The sequence below is a fragment of the Colletotrichum acutatum genome (assembly GCF_030867785.1).
Source record: "Colletotrichum acutatum strain CBS 112980 chromosome Unknown BDZ83scaffold_59, whole genome shotgun sequence".
In the NCBI taxonomy this organism is placed as follows: domain Eukaryota; kingdom Fungi; phylum Ascomycota; class Sordariomycetes; order Glomerellales; family Glomerellaceae; genus Colletotrichum; species Colletotrichum acutatum.
Window position 1 is genome coordinate 208,999 of NW_026849053.1, and position 26,501 is coordinate 235,499.

Consider the following 26,501-nt stretch of genomic DNA (forward strand, 5'->3'; position numbering starts at 1 on the left):
TCAGCGAATCGCATTCAGGTGCCATTCGAATGAGAAGCATTTGCTCAACGGTCCTCGGCTTCTCGACCAATGTGGAGATCAATCTACCACTTAAGTTGTCTCTAGACCCAGCAAAGACGAGTTCGAAGTATTTAGCGTGCCTGACTTTCTAGCACGTTGACCCTTGCGCACAACAGTTGAGCAGGGTAGGCCCGGGCACATCTGGCTGACAATGGCTCTGGATGTGGGGTTTCTACGGACAGAGAATCTGCATCTCACCGACCTTACTCGTTTAGGGCAGGACCACAACGTACCCTAGCTTCATATTGCAAATTTCTTTGAATAAAAGTATCAATATCCGATATGGTGTAGTGGCCAACATGATGCCCTCTCATCTCTTTGAGAGGTTAGGCATAGCCCCGAGTTCGATTCTCGGTTTCGGAAACCTTTTGTTTTTGCAGTGATCAGTCATATCTTGAAGCAAGAAAGAGCCAGAAGGGGTGGTTGGTTGGCTTTCTCTACATTCACAATTTCTAGACCCCGGCGTATCATGAACTTTGGTTGAGAGCTCAAGGTTGGTCTTCGCATTGTTAAATCGATACTCCTGACTCCCTCATGTCTCCCAGCACGTTCTTTGCCACAGTTTAGCTAAAACACAAATCCGCCAATTCTGCTTTGCCTCTTGCAGTCATTAACAGATGCCTTGCTTTTGCTTTCGTACGAAAATTCCTCCTCATTTCCCTACTCCTTAGAGATAATGTGCGGGTTTGTCGGCGGGCCGTATGCATCAACAACCGTATCCTTTTTGGAGATGATGTGAGGATTCGTAGGAGGTCCGTAAGCTTCGACCGCGTCTCTCTTGGTGTCAACAGCGGGAATATGTGGGTTCAGAGGAGGTCCGTAAGCTTCAACAACTGCCTTCTTTGAGATGATGTGAGGGTTGGTAGGAGGACCGTAAGCCTCGACGGCATCTTTCTTCGAGATGATATGAGGGTTGACGGGAGGACCATAGGCTTCAACCGTATTTTCTCTCTTGGACTCAACGGCCGGGATGTGAGGGTTGAGAGGGGGGCCGTACGCCTCAACGACAACCGGCGCGGCGTAAGCCAACGAAGCGCAAGCGGCGACAGCAGTAAAAAGATTTTGGACACGCATTTTGACGTATAGTGAGAAGGACTATGATGATATTGAGTTCCAAAGCAACAGGACTGATTTTGGGCGCAGTGAACTGATGGTGGTACGGCTTTCAATCGAGATAGAAGCAATGTTTTATGTCTTTCTCAATTTCTAGTCCCCCTCTCTGGCCCTCTCTTCCGGCTCGTCCGTATTACCACTCACAATATGAAAGTCGTAAGCACTCCTTGCGTTGGCAAGATGCAGCACGAGGCACAGTACGCCCGCGGAACAAAATTGTGAGAAATCTGGAATAGACGCCGCCGACGTGACAGTCAACGATCCTTCGTTCCGTTCCTTCGGCTCGATTTCACATCTCTCATACCAAACACGGCATGCGTAAAGCTCACATGAAGTGGTGAAGCCATTCGATCCTGGCTAGACTCACTTCTCTTTCTCCTGACTGGCCGGCCGTAGTTGAACAGGGGATGAATCTTCTAGCCACATGGAGAAGGTAAGTGCACATCCCACAATGCCAAGCATTGCACAGTCCATGGTTACCGAAAAATCTGGGCAGTTAACAGAGAATTGGTATACATCGTCAGTCAATCAAGCATCTGCGCCGAAGGAACAGCGCGTCTTTGAACTAGCGCCACCTTTATTCACCCTGGTACCGGCCCTTGCCGCCATAGGATCAGTTACTGGGGTTCCAGAGGATCGTTATCTCTTCGTTCGCCCCTCCGCCCCTCACTTCGACACAATTTGCAATTGCTTGCTCCTATGCGTCTCAATTCCACCAGACAGAATCGAGAGATCAATCCGATTTCTTTGCCCGAGTTTCGAGCTAATCTTCCCTTTGCTTGCAAGCCGAGTGCTTGCCCCCTCAGTATCGCGGAATGGATCCCATTTTGTACTCAATCGTCATATTCTTGGCAATCCTTCTCATTCTTGGCGAATCCTTCAACCATCCTTGTGCATTACTTGAATTCGAGACCGCCGTATCATATTGGAAAGTGAGGTTGGCGCCTGGCAATGTGAACCAGGTTTGCAAGTGAGGCTTAACAGTATTTGGCAGGTGATACCATCGCAACTGACGATTGCAAGTGATCACGGCATCATCGGCAGAATCCTTCTTTTCGCTATCGGTGGTCAGAATTCCGAGATTCCCGATTGACTGTCGATATCACCCTGTTGGAAAGCAATGTACAAGTCTCTGAGTAGGGAGTATCTTGGAGCTGAAACCTGCCTCCGGCATCAACTGCTTCTTTGTCAAAAATGAAGGAGATCTACCAGAGTGTCCCGGAACAAGACTCAACAGACGATTTGTCCAATAGTGTAAGTTCATCATCAGAGGAAGCTTGCGTCCTCAGAGAGCTAGGTAACGGCTCACTGACAAACCCCAGTCAACATGGCATAAGTCGCGACAAATCCGCGGGCAATGGAGCCTTCAGTCGAAGGTCATTGCTGCGATCAATGTCATATTCTTCTTCACATCGTGTGGGATCCTCTTCATTTCATGGAGATGGCTGAATGACCCTGTCCGTCTGATGAAGCGCGTTTCGCCCTATAGTATGACGTTCATCTCTTACCAGAATCTGGCTTCATTCCGGCTAAACATCACAGGTCCAATTCTCGACGATGTTCCCATCCAGCTAGAATCGGTCGAAGTCAAAGGAACATTGTTCAATGATTACACACCTCCACGCATATGGCGCGAGCAACCCAGTGAAAAGGTCGACAAAGCTTGGGAAGACATGGCCCGGATCGAGTACTTCGGCGTAAGCGGCGACGCACTCAGGAAAATGGGCAAAGACCCTAAAATCTCTGTCTCTATACCGGAAGAGTGGGGTGTTGGATCGGACAAGTACCTCGTGGAGATCGATATGCAGCATCAACTTCACTGCCTCAATGCAGTTCGCAAGTATGCTTACTTTGATTACTACTACGGTACCAATTACAAGAACATGTAAGCTGTCTAGCAGGGCCACCGAGCGACGGCATGTGACCGTTGATTGACGATTGTACTAGCTCAATGGCGCCTCAACGGCACCAGGCACACCTGGCACATTGTGTGAGTCAGAAGCAAACACGGGATTGAGCAACCATTTCTGACACGTTCAATAGATAGATATCCTCTTACAAGCTCTCACTTGCAACCCGAGCTTGGACTTGATCTCCCATAATTGGATGAGGACACAAGAGAATCCCTATCCCGATTTCAACATCAAGAGGCAGTGTATGGCGCACGACCCAATCTTGAAGTGGCAACATGAAAATGGCATCTCAGAGCAGATTCTAAAGTACAAGAACCTACCAAGGCCGGAGGGGTTCCCAGAAGTGGAACCGGAACCCTCCATCTTGAAGATCGGAGAAGATTTGGGTCATCACGAAGGACATCTCAGTCTTTGAATTCAAGGCTTTCAATGCCTTGAGGAGACTTGCTTAATCATGCACATATAGATACACACAAGCGTTGGTGCGGCACATTCGTACATATCACCGGTGCGCTTCTCAGGTACTTGGAATACGTGAATTTGAATGCAGCAAAAATGGACTCCATAGAAATAACTCCCTAGGTAAACAAATCACCAAAACCCACAGACCGATCTGAAGGGGATTCTCTCTTCAGTTCGTTGTCTGAGACACGACTTGATCTGCATGATCTCCATGTGCCTTGAACTTCCAAGTATTGTGGAAACAACTCTCTGCACAACCCTCTTCGTGAGCTTGGTGAGGATCGTAATGCGCACGGTTCTTCTTCAAGCACGCCTCCTTCAAGTTGCCATGGTTGTTCTGTGGCTGATAGTTGTCATCATAATGGAGACGTCGGTGTAGAGACTCGTGCAAGATGGCGTTGCGAGGTATGTCTCGAGGACCGCCCTTGTTAAGTGGCCACTGGCAGAGTTTCCACTCTTTGGTCTTGTCATCGAGTTCCCATCTCTTAATGAGAGGGCAAATCTCTGCAGAAGGGAAATCATAACGTCAGTTGCCTGGTCAAGAAAAAGAGGAACCGGGGGTGAGATCACTTACCAAGGAGGTACCACATCAACGGCTTGATGTAGCCCATTCCGTTTCCAAGTCGAAGGAGGTCGTGGATCCATCCATTCAGGGCCTCGTTCTGGTTCGCCTCGTTCTGGTAGATGCTTTGCTTGAATCTGTCCAAGCGTCTTGGCCGCCACTTGAGCCCTGTTTCTTTATTCTTACTATTCGCCCTGTACTCCTCGTCTGCGAGTTCAAGCTCGCGGATCATCCAAGACAGAGGAATGTCGCTCAGCTGCATGTCCTCGCTATCATCGAGCTCCTCATCCTTCTGTCCCCTCCCAAAGAAGCTCAAAAACCTATTCCAAAGAGTTGGGGGTTTTAAGTAGTCGGGAATATCATCAGTTCGGAAGTCACCGTTTTTCAACTTTTCCTCCCTGATCTTTTGGAGCTCTCTATCTTTCCATGTCGGATCATCCTTGATTGCCGACCAACCGCCACCAACGTCGCCATGGTTTCCAGGGAACCACACCTCCTTGATGTCATCTTCAACATGGCGGTGCTTTTTTGTGGAAGGTTTGGTGATATCTTGCGCGAGAAGAGCAGGCTTGAACTTGACTCGGAACTCGTCCACAGCAACAGCATGGCGAACGTAGGTTGCGGTACCCTTCACCGAGGTCGGCTTGTCACCGACCTTCTCGAGGACTGCAACAGAGTTGACGCAGTCCCACATGCCGAGAAAGAAGACCTTGATATTTTCTTTTCCGTGGTCACTCTCTTCCTTGCGACAGAAGGTCTTGCTGAAGGCTTCCATCTCGTTCCTCTTGCCTCTCCTTCTCCAGCCCTTGGATTTCTTGATTGCGTCATTGGAGCTGCTGATTCCGCTGGGGAAAGCCTCATCAACAGGCGTGTCTGGTGGACTCGCAGGTGTTTCATAGGTATTGACGGTGGGAGCTTTCGCGTTTTTGGCAGCTTGGCCATTGGTCGCTTGGGCATCGGTAGGGTTGATCACAGCGCCCTTGCCGTCCTGGCCGCTCTTTTTAACCTTCGCTAGATGGTCCTGATAGAGTTTGTATGCAAAGGGTACCATCTCTTCGTTACCCTTGCAGAGAAGACCGACGGTGTTGACCATTCGACACAGGAATCTGGCGGTGAAGGCGCCACGACTGAAGCCGAAGATGTAGATTCTGTCTCCCTTGAGGTAATCGTCAGCACCATGATTTGTCAAGTATAGCATCAAACCTACAGTCTCGTAATAGCGCATGAGGAACCGATATCCAGCGATGACGTGGGAATCGAAAGTGGTGCCGAAGCCCATATCGATCTTCTGAGAAATATTGCTGCGGACCTCACTGGCCCAACTCTTGTTGACACTGGTGTCGTCGACGTCGTACGTTCCGATACCGGCTGTTTTAAATGGCTTGTCAGAGACTACTTCACTCAAATAAGTCTTCGGTATTGACTCTACTTACTCTGGTAGTAGTGGTATTGGTGCTTGTCATTGCGGTCAAGCATACGCAAGAGCTTCACGACATTCGTGTCAGAGCCGGAACCACTGAACGAGTTGCCTGTGCCATCGAAGCAGAGAACGAGCTTCCTGCTCTCCGTCGACGCTTCGGTCTCGACAGACGCCATGGTGATGCTTTTCTCCAAAGGATGGAATCGGAGGAATAATGCTGCGCAAAGCTTCGATTCTAGGATAAAGTATGATTCTTTGAAAGTCCCTTGGGGTTAAGATAGCCGAGCGAGGGCGTCCGCGTCAGCCATATATGCATTTTCGAAGCCACCAAAACCAAGTCAAGGAATTTAGTGTGAACACAGTTCTTGTCTTCTTCTCGATGTTGTTGCTTTCAACGAAAAACATCCAGTCGCAGACTGGAACGCTGCCAGAGTTCAGCCATAATTTCTCCGTTCCTTATTCCCCATCCTGAAAGCATTTGTGGATCTCAGCCCTGTACCACCGTCCCGGAGACTAAAATGTCTTTCCGACCCTACATGCCCACGACGGATCGTAAAGCAAATTGCGTTTTCAGAATCTGGTCTCTGCATGTGGGAAGATCTCTCGCTTCAACCTCAGCTGGCCACGCCATGGCTGCATCGGTAGTAAGGGTATATTCGCTCACGTGCCTTCGTACTTCAGCCTGGCGTTGAGACAAGGGATGTGAGACATGCCCGGGCTGTGAAACTTGGCTTATCTCAACTTAGTGAGCTGTCTCGCGCGGACTCTGTCGAATCATGAGAGTCTGATTGGAATTTCCTCTTTTCCCAAAGGGGTTACAAGAAGCAAATCACTCAGACAAGAAGGCGCGCCGGACCATCCCGTCGGCCGAGCCTTATGGGAAGTATGGCAAAAGAAACGTGATAGGTGTTGTTTCGAAGGGTGATTCAATTCTCTCTTAGCATTTGCCGTAAATGCCGGCTTGTGTTCACGCAAACTCTCACAGCTGTATCGGGGCCCAGTCTCTCAAGATCTCAGCAAGAACCGGGGCTGTCCTTAGCAGTTGCTGATCCCGGAACCTTGGACCTACGAGTGACACGCCCATAGGCATATCATCGGACCCCGAAAAGGCGGGAATGTTGACTACAGGCATATAGGAACCCTGTAAATTGTCCTCCAGGCGAGCCGGCGACAGATGCAAGGAAACACTAACCGTCCACATCGTGTTGAAGGTCGCGCGACCCATATCACCAAGCCCCACAGGAGCCTCGTTTTCTGCGCTAGGGGTGAGGATGTGTCACGTAATCAGCATACAGAACAGCACATGGGAATCGGTGCTTTAACTGTGGTCTAATCGAACTATAGAAAAAGGGTAAAAGGGAAGTACTCGTAAGAGCCCCTTTTATATACCCTACCCCTGTCTACCCCTGACTACCCTTGTCACCCCTGACTCGTGCTATATTACGTGACAGGATGACTGTGTACCCTCTGGCTAAGTGATGCTTTGTATGTGAGAATACCTGTCAGAAGCCTGAGCCCTCTCTTTATGCGTAATTCTGTCGTTGTTCTCGACTATCTCATGAAGCTCCGGAGCCAGATTGTCCTTGTCTATTCGGTATTCTCGAAGAAAGGAGACCCGTGCTTCAGCTTGAGTGATGACTTCCTGGAGTCTCTCGAGTTCCTTAGGATCCGACATTCCAGGTGGAAATGAGATCTCTTCAACCTTGATTCCTCTTTCTCGAAGGATCACTGCGGCCGCCTCGATGGCAGATATGGTGCCAGGTCCTGCCGTGGACCACATTGGGGTCTTCGACAGAGCAATTGACATTTCTTTCAGTAGAATATCCCTTGCGGGCTCATCATCTTCGATACCGAAAACATCAGTGGATTGCGACGGCAGCGCAATCAGAACTTGGCTGATACCCTCGGTAAATGGGAGAACCATGCTCAGTGGGCATATCTAAATGGCGTCAGTGATAGAATTCATCCCGGAGCTTATTACTACCCTCGGAATTCATAGTGTCCTTAATTCCAATGGCAAGCCCTTGTAGAGGTCCTCTCTGGCCGACAGGAACTTGATCATGAGTCTGAGCTTGAGCAATTACAAGCCCAGGGCCTAGGAAATATGAGAAGATTCTGCATCTCCCAAAACAACAAACCCCCCAAGAAACGCCCGTGCTTTTACGATGGTCTCAGTCTCTTTGACATGGTCTAGGAGCCCTCGCGCGTATATCTCTACCGTGACTGTGTCACTTTGGAGCAGCTCAATCACTTGGGTTGCCGTCAACCCGTGCGGTCTGGACGTCATTGTTACAGCGGGACAGAGATTAATACATTCAGAACACGACTGGAAATCAGGATGATCGTCGCGAGAGGAAGACGGCTGGTCAAGTAGTACAGTGAAGACTGGGGTTATCCGTGGAAAACGAATGGAGAAGAGGGGGAAACAACATGGCGGTGTAGAGACGGGACATTCACGGGGGCACGAAGTTTCTGTTTACAGATGTTTCTTCGAATCGGATGGGACATAGAGGAGCTAGGTAGGAATGTTGGGCGGCAAACATGTTGTCTGTCTCACAAATTCTCGCTCATCGAAAATACGCGACTTCATATTTAACCTGGGTATATGCTGTCTTGTGGAAGGCAACATCGACATCAAAGTAAAATGACAATGTTGGAGCTCTTGGAACAAAATTTATACGCATGAGTATTGAAATTGTTAGGAAAGTTATTAGGAAAGAAGGATGCAAATCTCAAAAGACAACATATCTCAATGACCGTTCTCCAACCTTGAAACCAAAGTGAAGCTGTTACAAGCTTCTAGGTGACGCTTCATGCACTCCTCCCGATTTTAACACAAATCAAATGATGCACTAAGCTCTCTCCGACTATCGTCTGCCTGCTGCAATGTGCGTCAAGTCATACAAAATGAATGTGATTCAACATCAGCCACAAGTATCGCATCGCAAGACGGCCGACAGCATTGCTCCCTTTCTCGGATGTCAAGTAGGAAGTCTCTCCTATTGAATGGCAGCAAAGACAACACCAGCAGCCGCAACGGCAACCATGACCATCCCCGTCTCCCGCGAGGCAGCGTTGGGCAAGCTGGTCGTAGCAGTAGCCGCCCCTCCGGTGCCAGTAGCCGCAGTACCGGCAGCAGTCGTAGTCGCAAGGACTGTAGTACCATCGAGAGCACGACTGAAATCCGCCACAGCAGAGCAAACCGGGCCATATTTCTCAGCAAGAGAAGTGATCTTGCCGACGAAGTCCTCGTCCTTGCAAGCGGACCAGACAGCGCCGAGCTCGCTGCTATGAGCGCTCGTCCAAGACTTCAGCCCAAAGGTGAACGAGGTCAAGATAGAGCCGGGCGCACCCGTGAGCGTGGGCAGCTCGCAGGCGTTCGTGATGGTTGGGATGTCGTCCTCGTCGACGCCTGTCGCGGACAACCTGGGAAGGTCCTTGGTGACGGAGCTGTGCTCATTCATGGCGTCGACGCATGCCAGGAGACCACGGTTCTCGAGGCCGGCTGCCATGGCACCGGATGTGGTGGCGAGAAGCAGAAGGGTGGTGTAGCGCATCTTGGATTTGGGTGTGTTTGGGTGTTGATGAAAGAGTTGTGGGTAGCTCAAGGCTTGAATATGAAAGGTTCTTATGGAAGTTCAGATACTGGAGTTTTCTAGATGAGAGGATGATGAACCAGATTTTCTCCTGAGTCCATGGGCATCTTCTCTCTATTTTATATTGAAAACACGAGTGGTCCTAGATTCACAGATACCAGTCTACGGCTTCGTATGCTAGCAGCTTGTGTGTTCTCCGACCTTACGCTCCGCCTCATTGTTTCAATATTTCACGTATATCCACTCTGAGAGCCATGCCGGGCGGAGCGAAACTGCAGATTCATCCCAGAAACAGCCAGACAAGTGAAGGCGAAATCCTTGCTTACACTCTCTCCTAGGACCTCCGATTCATGAGCACCACCACATTGGTCGAAAGAGTCCAGCCTCGCTGCCAGCTGTCCATAGGTCTTCTTCTTTAGGACTTATGAGCGGTGGATTCATGACAGCCTGCCTCTGTAGGATCCTACAGTGCCACAACGTACCCCCCGGCATACATCCATGAATAAATGTGAAGTCCACTTGTCCTATGCCGTCAGCCATACCGGCCTGGTTGTCGTGGCGGCGGCCCGAGTATTCCCTTCCGTAACGCATATCCGCACACAAAATGCTTTCTTCTGAACTCTTTGACGAGATGTACAAGATATCATTTATTGCCTTGAGCTATCCCGTGAGCCTTAATTGTCCAAATATGCCTCACCACTTACCACTCTTGTCATTCATGTGATGTTTCTATTCATAGTCAGCATGCAAGTGAAGTCTACCTATTGAGAGGGATGTATAGCTGTAGCTGCCTGACTCTCTCGGCGCCGAACCAAATTTGTCATCTGGACCTACATATTACATCTTTCTTATACATCCTCCAAAGCCTCTTTTCCCCCAACCAGCTGTTGCTCTGTGGTTGTACAAGCTGCCTAGCTGAAAGTGTCTACGCTTGTCAAGGCGCCACGGAAGCATTCACGAAGCAAATCCAAAGAAATGGACGCGTGGTCTTTGCATCTGGTGACGGGGTCTGAGTTTCCTTTGTAAGCTGCTGAATCCCTCGACGCCGATTCAAAACCGTCCTCATTCCGGAATACAGGTAGAGTCAGTTGCTGCTCACACTAGCAGTGCCATGTCCGCGACTGCATGTGTATACTTCTGCTGACATCTCCAAGTAGGCAGTGTTGATTTTCTTTTCGGGCTGATGAGACTTATCAGAGTGTTGAAACACCCACCATAGCCTGCTTCAAGTATCCGTCGGATCCTTCAGCCTAAGAAATTGTCCCCCAACATTGTGCTTCCAACGGGCATGCAACGTCTTTCTGTCCAGGACCAATAAGACGCGAAGCAGTCATAGCATATTGACCAGGGTACCAGCCCGAATGTTGCCGGTCCAATAAATGCAAAGTTCTTTTGTTCTAGACCAATAAGATAACGTGGTAACGTTGGATGCGGCTCGGCCATGGGGCCCGGCTCTCCCCCCGGATCCCAGCAACGTTATCTCGTACCGTCAGCAACTTACAAGCTCCCAACTCACCAGCCCTCTTCCTCTCTCAAACCTCTTGAATGCGCGGCTCTTCCCCCAATCATCCAAGTTCCTCACATTTTCTGCTTCAGCCCTACAGTGAATAATCTCCTATGTCTCCCACCACTGCGCATCGTAAAACCCCTCACGCAGAATCGAGTGTGACAATGTTTGCACCGGCGGCCGCCTCCGCCGCTCAATACGACAGCGATTTATTACTAGACGCTCAATCTGATACATTCGGTATCAGCCTAGTCAAGAGCCCGCCGTACGCCACGGAGGAGGTCTGGAGAGTCATGCAAGCCACTATTACCCGACTATACCAAAGCGAAGGTAAATCGTTGAAGGAGGTGAAAGCCATCATGGAACGAGACCACTTCTTCTTCGCCACGTGAGAGATACCCAACTCCCGACTAACACTATCTAAAACAATTTACTTCGTATACCGTTAAAATCCCTGAATCTTTGAATGGGCTAACAGTAGGTCACTCCCGTAGAGAAAGAATGTTCAAATCCCGCATCGTTCGCTGGGGCCTAGACAAGAAGGTCAAAGAGCCGGAGGTCCTGCACATGCTAGACCTTAAGCGAAGGCGCCAAGAGACTGGAAAGGACTCGCGCTTCAGCATCGAAGACCAGGACGTCGACTGGGATCGCGTGGAACAGTACCTCAAGCGCAGACCCGATCTACATGACGCTACCAAGCGAAAACACACCCCGAGCAAGAGTACCACCTTGAAGCGCAAAATCACCTGCAGGACACCGTCGCCGTCCCCAAGCCAAAGCCCAGTGCTACACGCCTCCTCTTCAGCATCCCCTACCATCATCACCCCCCTCCCCTCCCTCCTAACCCCTTCCCCGTCCCTAGACACAGACACCCAATCCTCCATCCTCCTCCTCTTCAGCACATACCACACCTCCGCCTTCCAAACCGGCACCTGGGTGCTCGACGACGCACACCTTTGCGAACACGACTTCATCCACGTCGTACAGACCCTCACAGACATAGGAATAGTCCCAGGCCTGCTTCAACGGAACCAGATCCCCACGGGTCTACGCACCCTCCGCCGCGCTCTCGCTTCCTTCCGGCACGTCCTCCTGATCCGAGAACCGCGGTTTTACTATTCCATGCTCGTGAATATCCTCACATTACAGGGGAATGTGCAGGTGTTGGAGTATTCCATCCGGTATATCCACGCCATCCACTGCGAGATCCTAGGCGAGAGGCACCCTTTGAGCGTGGTGTGGTCGAAACTCAGGGAACTTCCTCAGGAGATTCGTCTTGAGACGTTGAGGAGTGTGTTTGCTGTTATATGTCTGCAATTTGAGACCGAGGCTGTGTTCAATAGTGAACATGCCCTTGACGTTCTTATCATGCGCTGTTCCCTGCTCAGACTCCTCGGTAACGTGGACGGGGAGGAATTTCGCGCCGTTATTAGGGGCTACACCGCCGCTGCGACGGAGGCGCTAAGGCAAGACAACTACCAGCTCTCGTGCAGAATCTTGCTGGGCGTGGCGACTGCCCTGCTTGATGCTGGTGACATTGAACAAGCGGAGAGGACGTTGTGCCAGATTGGGTCCACGATCAGGATCCAATCTGAAGTGACTGCACATCATAAGAATACTACCACCGATAGAAAGCAGCAACAGGAGGATGAACAGGAAATACTCCAGACCCAGCAAGCTGACCGCTGCTATACGAGTTCACTATGCTCACACGCAACTCATCGCAGTCAAGGTGGAGTGGCCAACGAGACGAAGATCATATACGGGTATTATAAAGGGGTTTGGGAGCCGTGGAGCAAATGGTCTCCTGCAGTGGTGAAGAGGGTTCTTGATACGCATCGCCGAGCACGAGAAAGAGATGTATGGGCCGCCAGGCTGTGGGCTGACGTTTTGCTTTCTGTGAGGTGATGTCACCATGCGAATCTAAAGCTTCACATCTCATGTCAGCCCAGAGCAGGTCGGGAGAAGGGGCAAGGTTGGGGTGTACCACATTATGTGAATCATTCTTCCGCACTTTTGATTACACCATTTCACCACTACCCAATTTCCCACAAGAAAGAACTTACATTCACATGGGACTACGCCGCAATGGTGAACGCAAAATACAGTCAATCTAAGTTTGTCTTGATTCGTCTATAAAGTCTCCTTAGAGACAGACGCATGCCAGTATTGCGTACTTGCAGACTTAACAAGTTCCTAGCTCTCATATCGATGATGGGAGTCGGCGAAATGCCGCTGCCTGCGCAACCAAGCTTCGGCCGTAGCCGGAATACCCGCTCCCACGTCGGCCATGCTCATATATCCTAGTATCCTCCTCTTGACGTGGCAAACTCTTTCAAACGCCTCAAAAAAACTCCTGTCCCCATGCCCCAGCCGGCAGATGCGAGTGTCCATGACCCTAAGCCTATACAAGAAGTCCATGTTTCGCAACATAAGTTTCCAAACCCAAGGCACCAGATTTTTTTGTTTTGCTGCCGTCCCCGCTAATCCTCAAGTGGCGGCGGTATCAACCCGCGCCCCATCCTGAAGATCGTGGAATGAATGCAAAAAGAGCAAAGATCTAGAAAATGGTAAAAACATGATAAAAATAGCCAGCGCTTCTGACAAAGAAAAATGGCGCGAAAACAATTAAAAGTGATGTGTTAGAGGTGTCCCAGTCTGAGCAGAAGCTACCAACGCTTACAGACATTAACGCAAGGTATTGAAGTCTATCTCCGTACTTATACCGGAGAGACCAGGCATATCGGAATTGGCCCGCTGCAGTGCGTGGAAGTCTCCTACGGTGCGTGGGATTGGTTGTTGAGGGATAGCATAGCTACTGGCGCGCTGCGGTTGTTGACGCGGTATGGAATTCATGAGGTTGTTTCCACCTGGCCCCATAGGATGGGACGTCGGCATCGTCTGCTGGGATTGAACTGATGGTGGGCTGATGTTGCCCATGTTCTGCCCTTGCTGAATACTGTGGATGTGATGCTGGCTCATATTGGGCTGCATTTGCTGTGGCGTCATGTGGTTCTGAATCATGTGATGCGATTGCTGGTGTTGATGCTGATTGTTCATATTGCTCTGGCCGTTCATCGCCGATCCGTTCTGGCCGGCCGGGCTCATGACCATATCGGGCATCGGCGTGCATCCATAGTCGTTCATTCCGTTGTGGGGATACTCCATTGGTGGAGACATAATGGCGGGCGAACTGCTGGCAAAAGGCGAGTTCATATCCGCAGTAGTCGCTGGAGGAACGGATGATGCACTGGCAGACGTGGCAGGAATGGTGTTGGCCTCACTGCCGTTGCTGTTCATGTCGGACACGCCGTACTTCTTTTCGTAATCGGCAACCGAAAACTTCCTTTCGTAGTCGGTATCCATCTGCATCTGCATCTGAGAAGGGGGCTGTGCCATGCCCGCATTGCCGAAGCCATCAAAGATATCGATGTTACCCATGTTAGAATTTTCCGGCGCGTTTTGCAGCATCGGGTTGGTCAGACGAGGCATAATGTCGGCAACCTTGTTCAGCAACAGCGGCAGGAAGCGATGATCGCCATGGCGGAGGACGGCAACGATGTTGAGGGTCTGATTGAGTTGCTCCCGGGGGCCAACAGTGAAAGGATCCCGTGCGGCGGGCTGAACAGCGAGGAAGTCGGTCATGTTACAGCTAATCTCGAAAAGCTTTTCAATCTGCATAGAATGTTAGCAACAGGAGGAAAACAAATACACATCTGAAAACTCATACCAAGCCGGAGCTCATCAACTCCATTCCTTGTCCAGGAAAGTGAGAGGCGAGGGTCATTAGAAGCTCGCGGGACAGGTCGACTGGGTAGTTGAAGTTCATATTGTCTTCGTTGGACGAGTTTCCATGGGTCAATTGCCAAACAGTGCTCTTGAGCCACTGCTGGTTGGTACGAAGGTCCGATAGCTGGCCATCTTGGCAAAGGTAAGTGGGGAGGACTTCGTTCAGTTGCTTCTGCAGGTTGGATACATAGAGGTTGGTGCGCGTCTTATTCCAGATGGCTATGAAGGCGTCGTCAAAGGGGCGGAACAGGTTCACCAGCATGATGAAGCTGTTCAGCTGGTGGCTAAGTGGGTCGCTCGGGTCATCAGCAGAGTTGGGCGGGTTGATGGTGGCTTGCAAAGTCAAAGGTCGCTGGCGTTGGATGGCGTGAGATCTGCAAAGACGAGCGGTTAGTAGATGGAAAAGATTGACAGTTGGTTAAGTATTGACGGAAAAGGTTTTACCTTTCCATAATGTAAAACAGCCAGAAAAGCCGCCTTCTCCGAGAAGACTCGGCGTTATCCCATTGGGGGCCGTGGTACGTCTCCTCTTTGATCATGCCGTTGAGGTGCATCATGGTAGAAGCCTCGCGAAGGTAAAACCAAGCCTTGTCGTGCAGTTCAATGCCGTGGTAGCAGCCATAGATGAAGAAGTTTGTAGCAAGGGTGTTGAAGCTGATGTTGTCGAGGTAGTCGTAGCCCTTGCGGACTTGCAGGGTCTCCTCCAAAAGCAACTGGCTTGCGACGATGGTGGCACCAGGCATGACATCGAGGTTAAAAGGATCGCCTGTTGGCATTGACATTCCTGGCTGCAGCATCATGAATGCACACAGCGAGGTCAGTAGGCAGTAGGTGTCGCGGTTCTGCTCCATGAATGGGAGTTGCTGGTCGATTTGGCGTCGATCGAGGATAGGCATCTTTTCGTACAGGTTGGCAAAGTAAAAGTCGATGCATTCTTTGACGAGCTCACTCGAGAGCAGACCGGGGGTCGGGGCCAAGCTGACAGGGCCTGGAGGATACGGAATGCCGTTCATGCGGTTTTGAACTTTTGCGGACAAACTGGTCTGACGCTGTGTTTCCCTCAATTCGCTAATGACCTTTGCACGGGAGCCCTTGGGGCCCTTCTTCTGAGGAATAGCATTGTAGGTGCAAGACAGCTGTGCAGTATGACAGTTGCGACACGGATTGACGCCGTCGCATTTGACCTTACGGCGATGGCAGGCGTCGCAGGCCCGCTTGACGGCCTGTGTCATTGTGGCGACGTACGGTGAAGACGTTGTGGCGGTTGTTGTCGTCGATGGTCGACGGTCGCTCTGAGACAGGCAAACCAGATGGGTGTGAGGATTATTCCGAGCGACGGCGACGGCTCTGTTAGGACGCTGGCATCGACAATGAAGGTCTAGCGGGCGTTGATTGAGTTTTGCGGGGAAAGAGGATTGATAAGAGAAGGTGCAGAGTGATGGAAACGGGCTTCTGGGACAATAGGAGCGATCCGTGGAGTTGTGTTGGCGAGGGATGGAGTGTGTATTCGGCCCTTTCTGTATGCAGTCGCTGGGAGGGAAACGCGGGGGATGGTGCCAAAATCCGGGGCTGCGACGCCCGTTACAACCCTTTCCGTTTGTCTGTGCAGAAAGCCTGCTGCGTGAAAAGTCTGCCCAGGAGTCGAGTTTGTCGATAAGTGTGCGAAAGTGTCGTCGATTTGTCGAAGAAGAAGCCCCAGACCGAAGACGATGAAGGGTAGACTGCACGATTTTTCTCGGTGAGGGTCGGTCGGGTAGGGAGAGTGAGTTGCAGGTTCGAGAGTTGCGTGGTAGGTGGTGTGTTTGAGTGGGCGGAAGGAAAGTGGATGGAAGGAAAGAGGAGGAGGGTGGATGGACTGGGAAAGGGAGGGAAATGGGAGTGGAAAAGAGGAAGGGACAGGGCAACAATGGAGAGTGAGTGGGCACCTGCCAGGCAAAAAGAGACGGCGAACGGGAGACTCGAGAGGGACGACAGAGACGGCAGGAAAGGACAGCCACAGTGCAATACCTATGGAAGGTGCCCACCAGTGGACAGTGGCAGCCAGAAAGGAACGGAGAAGACGTGAGGGCCTCTTGCCTTGCTTAGGTTGTCAAGTGGATCCATGTTGGCTTCGCTAGGCCCATTGCAGCAGAGTCACTATTTCGTTTCGGGAGTAGCGGACTTGGAGAATGAGAACGGACCTCTTTCTGCACTGTGTGGAGGCAAGGTGGGTGTCTGGTGACAAACCACAGAAAATACTCGAGAATAGGCAGGAACAATGGGCAAAGAAGGGTGAAGGAACACCTTCTCCTGGCATGTTTTCCCACAGTAAAGGGTAGGGCAGGTACTGTGTACACCTCCTTCCATCTTCCTCCCCTCTCGTCAAGCCCCATCGTTCTAACCTCCGCGCCGATGGGCCACCTCACCTTCTACGTGTGGTACCTAGGTAAGGTACCTATTTCTGGTGACTCCCTCAATTCCAAGGCATCCCCGCCATCTTCTTGTTGTTCATGATTTCCCTCTTTTATTGTGCCAGACGCAACAAATTTCCACGATCAATGCAGAGGATCCCAGGGACAGCAAGTTCAATAACAAAGCAGCTAAACTGCACTGCGGATGCCAAACATAATCAGAGTCAGACAGTCTCCCAGGCCAAGGGCTCAGCCAAGTGGCAGCAGGCAGGGTCCGACGGGATTATCGATGTGACGACTTCACAAACACACGGAACACGCCGCCTGCAACGTCGTACGAAGGCTGGAGCGCCTATTGTCCAAGACCAAAAGTCGCTTACAACGCCCAATCCAAAACGAACAAGCCAATCGAGTCCGCTTCCGTCGTCGGTCACCGGTGTCCGTTGTGCTGGGAAAAAACCGAGGTACCAAAAACCAGCCTGTCGGTTGGCTCACTGCAGCCTACGCTGCGCTGCGCTGCCCCCTCTCACCCACCTGCGGAATGGGATGAGTTGCATTTCGAACGGAGCCCGTCACTCTCAACTTTCAATAAGTACCTCCTCGCCATATTTATGTGATATGGTACCCGGCACGCCTGGAAGCTTGCAGACTCTGGCCGCTGGAAGATGGCAGATTGCTGCCGATGCCCGCCGTTGCTGTCCCTGCCCTGGCGCTGTACCCGACAACTACGTTTCACTCGCAGTCGGCCGAGGCGCATCTTGAGGTCGATCCGAGGTTTCCTATTCGCCTCACTTTAACTGCTCTACTACTACCGTAGGGATGCAATTCTCTGGGCGGAATACTTCCTCGCTCCTCGTTCGGATGCAAATTTCGTGCCCTACGCATACACACTGCCGACATCATACATGTCTTGTCTGTCTACGACATGCACGCCTGATTGGCAGGCCACCTCCGCTGACCATCTCGTGATAGTCCTCCACCGTTTCTCGACTTCGCCCAGTCCAACTTGTCATCACCGCCAGAATTTGCCCACCCAGACCACGGCACCGGCACGCAAAGCACCCGGCAACTGGACACGAACGAGCCTTACGAATACCCCAGTGCGCCACGCCGTCTCTTTGTTTAATTGGGGCCGTGTTACTTTCAAGTTTGCCGCCCATTGTCTGATCTGATCTGGACTCCCGGCGCTGGATCCTCGGGACTTGCTAGCGGTAGCCTGTCATCAGCTTGCATCGTCCCTGTAATGTTGCGAATAATTACAGTGTTCCACCCGAATCTCCCGTGTGAGCCGTCCACGATGACTACCCAGCGCCGGTTCGACTCTTGGCTCTTGTTTTGATGAGACTACAATGCTCGAAAATTAGAGGCACACGAAACAACTGTGCGAGGGACATCCCTCGCCGCACCCCGACAGCCACAACGTCGACAGCAGCCACAAACGCAACGCACTGATGGCTTGCCCATGGGGTCAATCGACGCTGGGACGCTGCTTGTTCCCCTCAACCTCCTCACAACTTGCTGCTGGCAGCGTCGATAGCGCGCGGTACAGATGGAGACCTGCCAGGTTCTGCCCTCAAAAAGCCCCTCTCAGCACCGGCGGTCTCGTCTCTCAATGGGGCTCGGATCAAAGCCGCCCATGCTCGAGGCCACTATTTCCCAGTAGTTCAACAAAGCATGAACTTTGTTGATCTCGACAACATGGTGATCGTCCGACACTTGGGATGGCGGAAAGTGCCAGCTCTGAGCACCAAACGTGCAGAGACCATTCCCACCGGCCGACTGTTCTGGGTAGTGTTTTCGCCCTTTCTTTTATGCTCTGGAAAGCTTGGTTATTCGGTGCTAGAATGCCAACCGCGTTGCTTCAAAGTACGTACATACCGATGCAGATATGGCACTACCCCTTGGCAACTACAGCAAGCATGCTACGAGAATCCACATAATGGGATCGAGATCCTTCTAACCGATGCCGGCTGGTAGGCTATTGCTCGATGGTTAAAGATGGTCGGTTCTTGTCCTCGCCCACCAAAATAGCGGTCGTGGCCATCTTGAACTTGCGCCGGTGGGCATTTCCACGTCCTGGAGCCTTGAACTTGGCAATCTTGCGAATCGCACTCAATCTTTGCTCAGGTCTTTTCAGAAACTCACACTGACCACCCTCAATCAATTAACCCATGGGCTTGCCAGTCCCCGGATCGCCCTAGAATGGCGCATGAGGAAAACCTTCCCACCTTCCAAGCGTCTTCCACCATGCTTCTATTCGCTTCAGCCGACCTATCAGACCACGACCCCTCGGTGGCCACCCTCCTTCGCCAATGCAAGAAACCGTTTGCAGCTTGATCATCAGTACGCGTTCTCCTACGGAACGCACATCCGGAGGCAGGGCTTCTTGAATTTAAAGACGCATCGTAACTAACCTACATCTTGATACTAACAGAAAGTCTTAAAGAAGAAAATTAGCCGTTCTAGTATAAGGGCCTAATTATGCCGCGAAGATGTATCGGGATATTTAAAAAGCAGTCTGTTTATCTCGTTTCCTCTAAGTAGACTAAGAATGTACTTTATCCGTAAGCGCGTGCTAACTTTAAAAATATATTAGTTTCCTTTAAATATAAATCGATCTACTTCTAGCGGCTCGCAAAAGTAGAGACCTAAGTTCAGTTTATTCCTTTCGTTCTTAGGACCATGCTAGTGTTCTCATCTTTGGACATCCTCTCTTAAATTATCATGCGTCTCTTCGCGACTGTGCACGAGTTGGCTACACCCAGAGTTTGCTGCTCAGCTGTCGTTTATCACCAGGGAATCCATTTGCATCAATACAATACGGTGATCATTTGGAATGCCATTGGGACCAATCGAGCTTCTAAGTTTGAACGCATCTCAGATCGGTGTCGTGTGCCCACATCGGGGCTCAAGTTTTGTCAATAATTCAACGGCACCTCCCAAACAGCCAAACAGGAGCATTAGCAGCAGCAGAAGCCCCGTTGTGGCGGAGACCAAAGAAGCAGCTTATGAGGCAACATTGTTAGCTGCCGCCGTCTCAGAAGCCGTCGACGCTAACAGGCATTAACACTGCCACCGTCTGCAAATGCCGGTACACCCGTGGACGAGGGGAGACGAAGAGGAGGCACAGCGAACGAGGAATTCGCTCATGTCAGCATGATATCGCATTCTCTGGATAGCTACGCACAGCAGCTTGGCCCGACACATGAGACAAGGGGCAACAGTTTTTTAGTTTTTTTTTTCATTCTCGACCACGGGCTCTGGTAACTTGGTCACGGTCCTTGCGTTGGACAGGTTACATCGCACTGTCCTTTGGTCTCTGAAAATCTCTGGCAGGGCTGAAGAATCTGCCCGTCTCCAGACTCCAGCCCTCGCTCTTCTCACCTTGTCCACCTCGTGGCACCGAAATTGTTGACACCCGCTGCGATCTTCCTAGGCCTGTAAGATGGAATCTCAGAAACACCGGCTTTCGCTCGAATTGGCGACCTGTATCTGGACGAAAAGGTCCACGGCGGTCTGAGCACCAGAACCGAAATATGTATAGGGATACAAAGCGACCAAGGAGCCCTTGCTCTGATCATGGTCGATGACAGCGCCCAGAGAAATGGCCTGCATTCCGCCGCTGCTCCACCCCGTCTGCCCCTTCTCCTCAAATGCCGACAGCGAACCAGCGCTCGAGCAAGCGCCCAATGTCGGTGCTGCGGAGATGCCTCGACAACTTTCCAAAGAAGCCAGGCATGACAGGACGCTGTACCACGCCCAATCCGACCATGGCACGCTCGCATAGCACCATGCTGTGCTGTGCTGTGCGTCGGCGTCCGTCTCAGCCCACTCTTCCACCTCCACATGCTCTAATCCAGATCGGTACAAGCGTGCGTTAGTTTCGACGGTCGGTCCGATAAGGCATGCATCCGTGTTCTTCAACACCTTGCCAGAACTGCACCACTCCTGCCTCGACGGCTGCATGCAAGGCTGGCATGCTGGTAAGCGCAAAAAGGGAGACATCGACGTCTGAGGAAGAATCCTTCGCGTCAACTCTAGAAGCTGCGGATGAGGTCAAGACACGTGCGAACGAACACAAAAGCCTTTTTGATGCTGTTCAGTGGCTATCCGCGATTGAATTTCGGAAAACGCCGCTGTAATATTCGAGAACGGCATGGTCCGCATCTGGCTCTGAGTTTGTGAGACAGCCATCAGAGGAACGGTTAGACTTCATCGTCCCATATCAAAGGACGGTTTCAAATTGTTCCTCGGTATTCCAGCCTCGTCGGCGTTAGGCTATCCGAAAAACTCCACGGACAATTACCCCCAACGAGAAGGCTGAAACACCAAAAGTCATTTGCCGACGGTTTTTCCAAGAGTAGAGTATTGAAGATGACCGCATCGACAATGCCGAGCATACCGAATTTTATAACAACTGACTTGTTACAGCACAACTGCCAGGGACCAGCACTTCAATTCTCGGTCCCGGACAGAAGGAAATGATGAATGACCCAGACCAAGTTCCCCATTCCCTGTCCAAACGCCATGCAAGTATTCTCAAAAACAGATATCACAATGTGTACATCAGACATTGTCCCAGAAGCATTGCAAATGTCATGTTCCGCAACGCAATCCGAGCTCAACAAGGGCTCTATAGTTCCGCGTTCGGGCAGTTGCCCTTGCACTTCTTAAGCAGGTACCTGACCTCCTTGGCACAGTTACCCGCCTCAGCATAGCTTCCCAGGTCGCTCGCAGGAACAAACTGTCCCGTTTGCAGGCTCCCCATTAGAGAATAGCTATACCACGCCTCGTGAAGTACATCGCGCCCGGGCCCGGAGCACCGCATCACCACGCGACCGCCGCTCAATCTCTCCAGCGTCCTGGTCACCTCGGCGAGAGCGTAGCGCTTGGAGCTCGAAGGCGTGATGCCGGCCCTCTCAAGCGCCGTGAAGGTGTCGAGTTGGCGGAAGAGGGAGAAGGTGCGGGTGAAGTAGTCGACGACTTCGATGCCGGGGTTATATGCGGTATCGTAGCAGGATGAGGAGAGAGTGTTTATGCAGCTTGCGTGAGTGTTGTACTCGTGGGCCCAGAGATTGTTGTTTGTGCCGCTGCGAGGGAGAGTGTTTGTTAGCATTATGGTTGGGTTCGGCCGATAATGGGCCGGAAGGGAACTGCTGCTTGGTCCCGGCCGGGGATGCACGGAGACGGGGACGGGGAAGAGGAGGGGCCGGGGGAGTTTGGTGGGGGACCGTCGGGCGGGGGAGGGGCTTACTATGCTGCTACCCAGTATCTCTCCATCAAAGCCAGGAGGTCATCTTGACCGTAGTGCTTTAGGATATCGGTGATGTTGGTAAATTGAGGCTCCGTGCCGTAGAATGCCTTGTAGCTCCCATCGCATGGTTCGGGCCTATCGCAAGGATCCTAGTTAGATACCTTGTACAGTCGTCTTTCTGCAGGGAGTTGACTTGGCAGGGAGCGGTCGATTCTCCCAGCTCAAGTCCAATAACAACCACTAGAAGCGTAAAAAAAGGGATGCGGAGTAGAGAGAAACATACCATAGCCCGTGAAGCGTCCAATCCTCCTCCGCGCCGGGGGCATGGACGGTGTCATCCCAGAACTGGGTGAGAAGGAGACGGCTGGAGGGGTAGACGTGGCAGCATGCGTTCCTGGCGGAGCCGTCGATTGGGCATTGTGGCGCGCCAGAGAGGGGTTCGTAGGTAGTTTGTGGTGTTGTGAGGCTTGAAGATGTGCTTGTAATGTCGTTGGTGATGGGGTAGAGGTGGGGGAGGAGGGAGGATAGGGTTTGGAGGAGAGCGCGGAGGGAGGGCGCCATTGTGGCTTTTGTCTTTCTTCCTGGCCTGTATTCAACGTTTATTGTGAATGGAATCCGCGATAATGGGGCGGGTGTCCGGTAGGAAGGGGTACAATGGACAGTTGGAGGATTGATGTCGACGGTGACGTTTGTTGCGATATGGAGCTTGAGGTGAGGGTTTGTCCAAGGCGGAGCTTGTCTGGGGATTCTGCCGTGTTATGTGGGGACTAGCTGCGGCTTGGCCTTTTCACCGCCTTCGTTTCTAGGGATATCATTGGATGAAGACGCAGGGGGCCTGTGTGATTTGCGGGGCTGATTGACTGTGTGGGGACGGTGGGGTGCGGTGACATGCTGCTTGTTGTGGTTTGGATGGCAGATTGGTGCTTTGGTTAAGGACTCTGGTCTATGTACATTCGAAGTTGGATTTGACTGCACTGCTCCTGGGTTATTTATTTCCTCAGAGTTGAGACTGGGTTGCTTTTGGAGTTCGATCAAGTATGTGTTGTTGCAGGGGGTGTTGAGTTAAACGTACTGATTTGATTGCTCGGCATGAGAAATAGTGAAATAGAATAAATCATTCTCGAAAATAAACATTCATCATCCTCGCGCTCAAGCATTCCTCAATTCCTCCCAAATTTCAACTATGATGCGTGGTTCCCTTTCATTTGTACAAGCCGGTTTAACTCTAATCGGAACCCAATTATCTTACCGGCAAATATGAAGGTCAAACTGGGTTGGGGGTTACCTCCCGACTGATTGATCTCTCCGCACTCAAGGAGACCAGGACCGCCTAAGGACATTAATCACTCGTTCATGTCAAGCTCAGAAGACACAGAGGCAACAAGAGTGCCATATCAAGTGATAACAAACTCCCAGGCGAGGCAAGAGCATGTTGGAAACGAAGCTTGCTTAAGCTAGAAGGGGTGCGTGAAAGGCTGGCCAATGCAAGAGAAGCTACTCATTGACTTCCAAACTAAGCATCTTTTCTGAGCCTAAGTTCTTTTCATGAAAAATTGACGTTGCGATGAGTCTTGGACTGGCAGCTTTCTTGCTCTCAAGATTCGGGGCCCGACAGGAGCAGGTGAAGAAGGCACTTTGTAGAAAAAGGGGGAGGTTACGACTTTTTGATTGAGTGTGAGTGTATCAATCATCTATCTATATGTTCAGACTATGAATCAATAGATTTTGCGGAGTTGTACATTTATGGGCTTTGAGTCACTTCCATGCGCAACACTCCGTTCAATTAAACATGAAGTCGTAATCAAAATAGATTCTTTTCAACATGGGTCGGTTCATTAATTCCATTTGATCTTGATGTTTCTAGGCGGATACACCTTTACTTCAACTATATTAAGTGATTTCTAAAGATGTGGCCATAAATTCCTTTCCCATACTTCATTTGCCTAGGGATCAAGGGTTTGAGTCGGTGCAGGTTGATTCACTACAGTGACTGTCAAAAGGAATGCCGTGCTCAACACCGGAGGGCTGCTTGTAGACGCGAGAGTAGGGCTCGAAGACCTTGTATCTACCGGAAGGGGATCCTTTGTTGGCAAAGTGCGGGTACTGGATCCACTACTTGTTATCGAGGCAGTAGACGTGGACGACGATGGAATGCTGCTGCTGCTCGGCGTCTCAGAAGGGGTTGAAGCGGGGAACGAAGTGCCAGATGTCGGGGAAAGCGGTAGACTTGTGAGGGAAGGTCCGCTGCTGGGAACGCTTGACGTTGGTGTAGTCGAGGTAGAAGAGCTCAAAGTCACTGAGAAGCTAGGAGTTGTCGCTGGTGAGGTTGTGTTTGAGTAGGAGAGCGAACTGATACTGCTTGATGATCCTTGGGACGATGTTGAAGATGACGCCGACGATGATGGAGAAGTGCTTGAGATTACTGGGCTGGTTGATAGGCTTGATGTGCTCGAGAGTATACTGTTACTAGAACTCGTACTGGTGCCAGTACCCGACGTATCCGAACTCAACGAAAGAGAAGACGTGGTCGAAGTAGAGGAGATGGTCGAAGATGAACTCGAACTCGTAGAGTTGAGGAGGCTCTCGTCCAGCTGGTACACTGTGTACACCGGCGCGCCCAATTCAAAGGGAATTGCACCGCCACAAGGCGCCGAAGGGAAAAAGCTACATGGATTCGTGCAGTAGTTATCATTTGGGAGAATTTCCGATGAAAACGGTGTTACCGCTCCCGGCACCAGGATACTGCAAATGCAGAGAAACTTTGACATCATGGTGATCGTTCGCCTGTTGGTCTTGCAGTATTGTTGACATTCGACTGGTTGGTTCGCCACGTAGGGGTTGAAGAGGAGATCGACGTCGCTGACCATGGAGTTATCTAGGGGGCCACAACCTATATACCGTGCTGGTGCGAGGGGAGCGGGAACTAGGGTATTGACTGGGAACGTTGGGATGCTTCTTGTTGTTGAGGTTGTTGAGGTCGATGTCGTTGGGGAGGTCGTCGAGGAGGAGGACGAAGATGACGAGGAGACCGAGGAGGTTGACGTCGGTGACGACGTTGTCAAGGACGTGTCTGTGGTTGTCTGAGAGGTCATCGTCGAGGATGAAGACAATGTCGTGGCAGTGGTACTGCTGGTTCCGCACGTGGTAGTGATAGCAACCGCTTTGTACAAATTGAGATAATTCGGGTCACCACCACATCTTGCATTCGAATCGCCTAGGCACACTCTGTTGCATAGAGATTCGGCTACTGGAACGATAACAGGCGCTACCGTCTCCGGCACAAGTGAACATCTGCAGTAGTAACCGTCGTACAGGCTTGCGTACGTCGAGCCAAGATCGCTGCAGAATCGTTGGCACTTGCCAGGAGTCAAAGCACCGTCGCCCAGTAGACGGCTGAAGGCCGTGTTGAAGTTTGGAATGCCCACACAACCGACGTATTGCATCAAACAAGGGATGCTGTACCGCGACTGATCCACTTGGGCGTTGGTGAAAGGCACTGCTAGCCATGCCAGTAGCAGCCGGGCTACTGGAAACCGCGCCATCGCGTTGGTCGAACGCTGTTTGCTGTTGGCCTGCTGCGTGGAGAAAATTTGGCCGATCGAATGGTTTTCCTGAATATTGTGAACGCCTTCGTTCGTTTCTTTGAAGGTGAAAATCCCGGTCGAGACCTTAAGTCGCAAATCGTGTTCGTGGGAATTGTCTTGAAGGATGAACCAGAACAATTATCCAGGGGCCAGCTTCCGTTTTGAGTGAAGGCAAACATATGCCTTCTTACCTCGTATGATATTGATGAACATTGCAAATGTTACATCAAGCCTGCGCTGGGCGGAGGCGGATTGTATATTGCTTCGGAACCAACGAAAGTGACTCCGCGGTGGCTGGGGCTGACTCCTTCAGAGGATTGGTCTCAAGAATGTAATGATGTTACAACTGAAGTTATTCGTTACACCAACATAAAAGGTTTGGCAGTCAAGGGAGTGGGAGACTGTCTATACTGGCATGTTGACTTACTTCAATCTGGCCATGAGCGCCTTGGTAAGACAGGGAACGAGACACTCAAAAGCTTTGAGGTAGCTTTGTGGTTCATGCCAGCAGTGAGGCTTTATGAATTGGAAAGACCAGTCTTCTACCTTTGGACTGGTGTATGAGAAATCGAGCCTTAGAGGTGACGATTTGGCGGCCAGGAAACTCACATATCCTGCCAAACATGCAGTGTAGTTGATGCAACAAGGGCACATCGGAGTTCGAGAATTCTCCCATGCTTGTTCTTCTGGAACAAGATGTACGCCTGACTCGATATGACGTGAGTTGAGCAATTCCCCAAGGCGGTGTGAACGCGTACACATGAGCGGCTGCGGCGTCCATTACCTAAACCTGCTTCCACCCCCAACGATGATCCCCTGGCTTTCAGTGTCTTTGCATAATCGTGCGTGTA

General features: G+C 51.1%; 9 protein-coding genes and 1 non-coding gene across 10 annotated transcripts; 4 read left to right on the top strand and 6 right to left on the bottom strand.

Moving 5' to 3' along the window:
• The first annotated feature begins 336 nt into the window (after positions 1–336).
• On the top strand, positions 337–423 carry BDZ83DRAFT_t170. The gene has a single exon. It is a non-coding gene; the product is annotated as a tRNA-Glu (tRNA).
• Positions 347–1,203, bottom strand: BDZ83DRAFT_625040 (uncharacterized protein). Its single transcript, XM_060508477.1, has one exon. It carries the CDS (start codon positions 1,132–1,134, stop codon positions 721–723), a length of 414 nt encoding a protein of 137 aa, XP_060363948.1. The 5' UTR covers positions 1,135–1,203; the 3' UTR covers positions 347–720.
• Positions 1,204–2,367: 1,164 nt separating this feature from the next.
• Positions 2,368–3,595, top strand: BDZ83DRAFT_780284 (uncharacterized protein; the record flags this gene model as incomplete). Its single annotated transcript, XM_060515531.1, has 5 exons — positions 2,368–2,427; positions 2,496–2,661; positions 2,716–3,058; positions 3,121–3,163; positions 3,217–3,595. The coding sequence occupies 5 exons, from the start codon at positions 2,368–2,370 to the stop codon at positions 3,499–3,501; spliced, it is 897 nt and encodes a 298-aa protein (XP_060363949.1). The 3' UTR covers positions 3,502–3,595.
• A 122-nt stretch (positions 3,596–3,717) lies between these two features.
• On the bottom strand, positions 3,718–5,706 carry BDZ83DRAFT_720360 (uncharacterized protein; the record flags this gene model as incomplete). The annotated part of the gene is made up of 4 exons (XM_060512265.1): positions 3,718–4,052; positions 4,123–5,266; positions 5,318–5,478; positions 5,544–5,706. The coding sequence occupies 4 exons, from the start codon at positions 5,704–5,706 to the stop codon at positions 3,718–3,720; spliced, it is 1,803 nt and encodes a 600-aa protein (XP_060363950.1).
• Positions 5,707–6,488: 782 nt separating this feature from the next.
• BDZ83DRAFT_731585 (uncharacterized protein) lies at positions 6,489–7,817 on the bottom strand (the record flags this gene model as incomplete). The annotated part of the gene is made up of 3 exons (XM_060512874.1): positions 6,489–6,789; positions 7,030–7,469; positions 7,749–7,817. 3 exons carry the CDS (start codon positions 7,815–7,817, stop codon positions 6,510–6,512), a joined length of 789 nt encoding a protein of 262 aa, XP_060363951.1. The 3' UTR covers positions 6,489–6,509.
• A 976-nt stretch (positions 7,818–8,793) lies between these two features.
• Positions 8,794–9,187, top strand: BDZ83DRAFT_625045 (uncharacterized protein). The gene has a single exon (XM_060508478.1). It carries the CDS (start codon positions 8,915–8,917, stop codon positions 9,080–9,082), a length of 168 nt encoding a protein of 55 aa, XP_060363952.1. The 5' UTR covers positions 8,794–8,914; the 3' UTR covers positions 9,083–9,187.
• A 1,610-nt stretch (positions 9,188–10,797) lies between these two features.
• Positions 10,798–12,541, top strand: BDZ83DRAFT_753143 (uncharacterized protein; the record flags this gene model as incomplete). Its single annotated transcript, XM_060514310.1, has 2 exons — positions 10,798–11,021; positions 11,128–12,541. 2 exons carry the CDS (start codon positions 10,798–10,800, stop codon positions 12,539–12,541), a joined length of 1,638 nt encoding a protein of 545 aa, XP_060363953.1.
• Positions 12,542–13,321: 780 nt separating this feature from the next.
• BDZ83DRAFT_753144 (uncharacterized protein) lies at positions 13,322–15,654 on the bottom strand (the record flags this gene model as incomplete). Its single annotated transcript, XM_060514311.1, has 3 exons — positions 13,322–14,308; positions 14,364–14,796; positions 14,867–15,654. The coding sequence occupies 3 exons, from the start codon at positions 15,652–15,654 to the stop codon at positions 13,322–13,324; spliced, it is 2,208 nt and encodes a 735-aa protein (XP_060363954.1).
• A 5,791-nt stretch (positions 15,655–21,445) lies between these two features.
• On the bottom strand, positions 21,446–22,627 carry BDZ83DRAFT_753145 (ribonuclease T2 family protein; the record flags this gene model as incomplete). Its single annotated transcript, XM_060514312.1, has 3 exons — positions 21,446–21,902; positions 22,067–22,201; positions 22,350–22,627. 3 exons carry the CDS (start codon positions 22,625–22,627, stop codon positions 21,446–21,448), a joined length of 870 nt encoding a protein of 289 aa, XP_060363955.1.
• Positions 22,628–24,238: 1,611 nt separating this feature from the next.
• BDZ83DRAFT_793284 (uncharacterized protein) lies at positions 24,239–26,091 on the bottom strand (the record flags this gene model as incomplete). The annotated part of the gene is made up of 6 exons (XM_060515777.1): positions 24,239–24,362; positions 24,417–24,488; positions 24,546–24,657; positions 24,790–24,850; positions 24,965–25,226; positions 26,078–26,091. The coding sequence occupies 6 exons, from the start codon at positions 26,089–26,091 to the stop codon at positions 24,239–24,241; spliced, it is 645 nt and encodes a 214-aa protein (XP_060363956.1).
• Positions 26,092–26,501: the final 410 nt, after the last annotated feature.

What these genes read in the sequence shown, in the direction of transcription:
- BDZ83DRAFT_625040 (XM_060508477.1), bottom strand. Translation starts at nt 1,134, where the DNA reads ATGCGTGTCCAAAATCTTTTTACTGCTGTCGCCGCTTGCGCTTCGTTG.
- BDZ83DRAFT_625045 (XM_060508478.1), top strand. Translation starts at nt 8,915, where the DNA reads ATGGTTGGGATGTCGTCCTCGTCGACGCCTGTCGCGGACAACCTGGGA.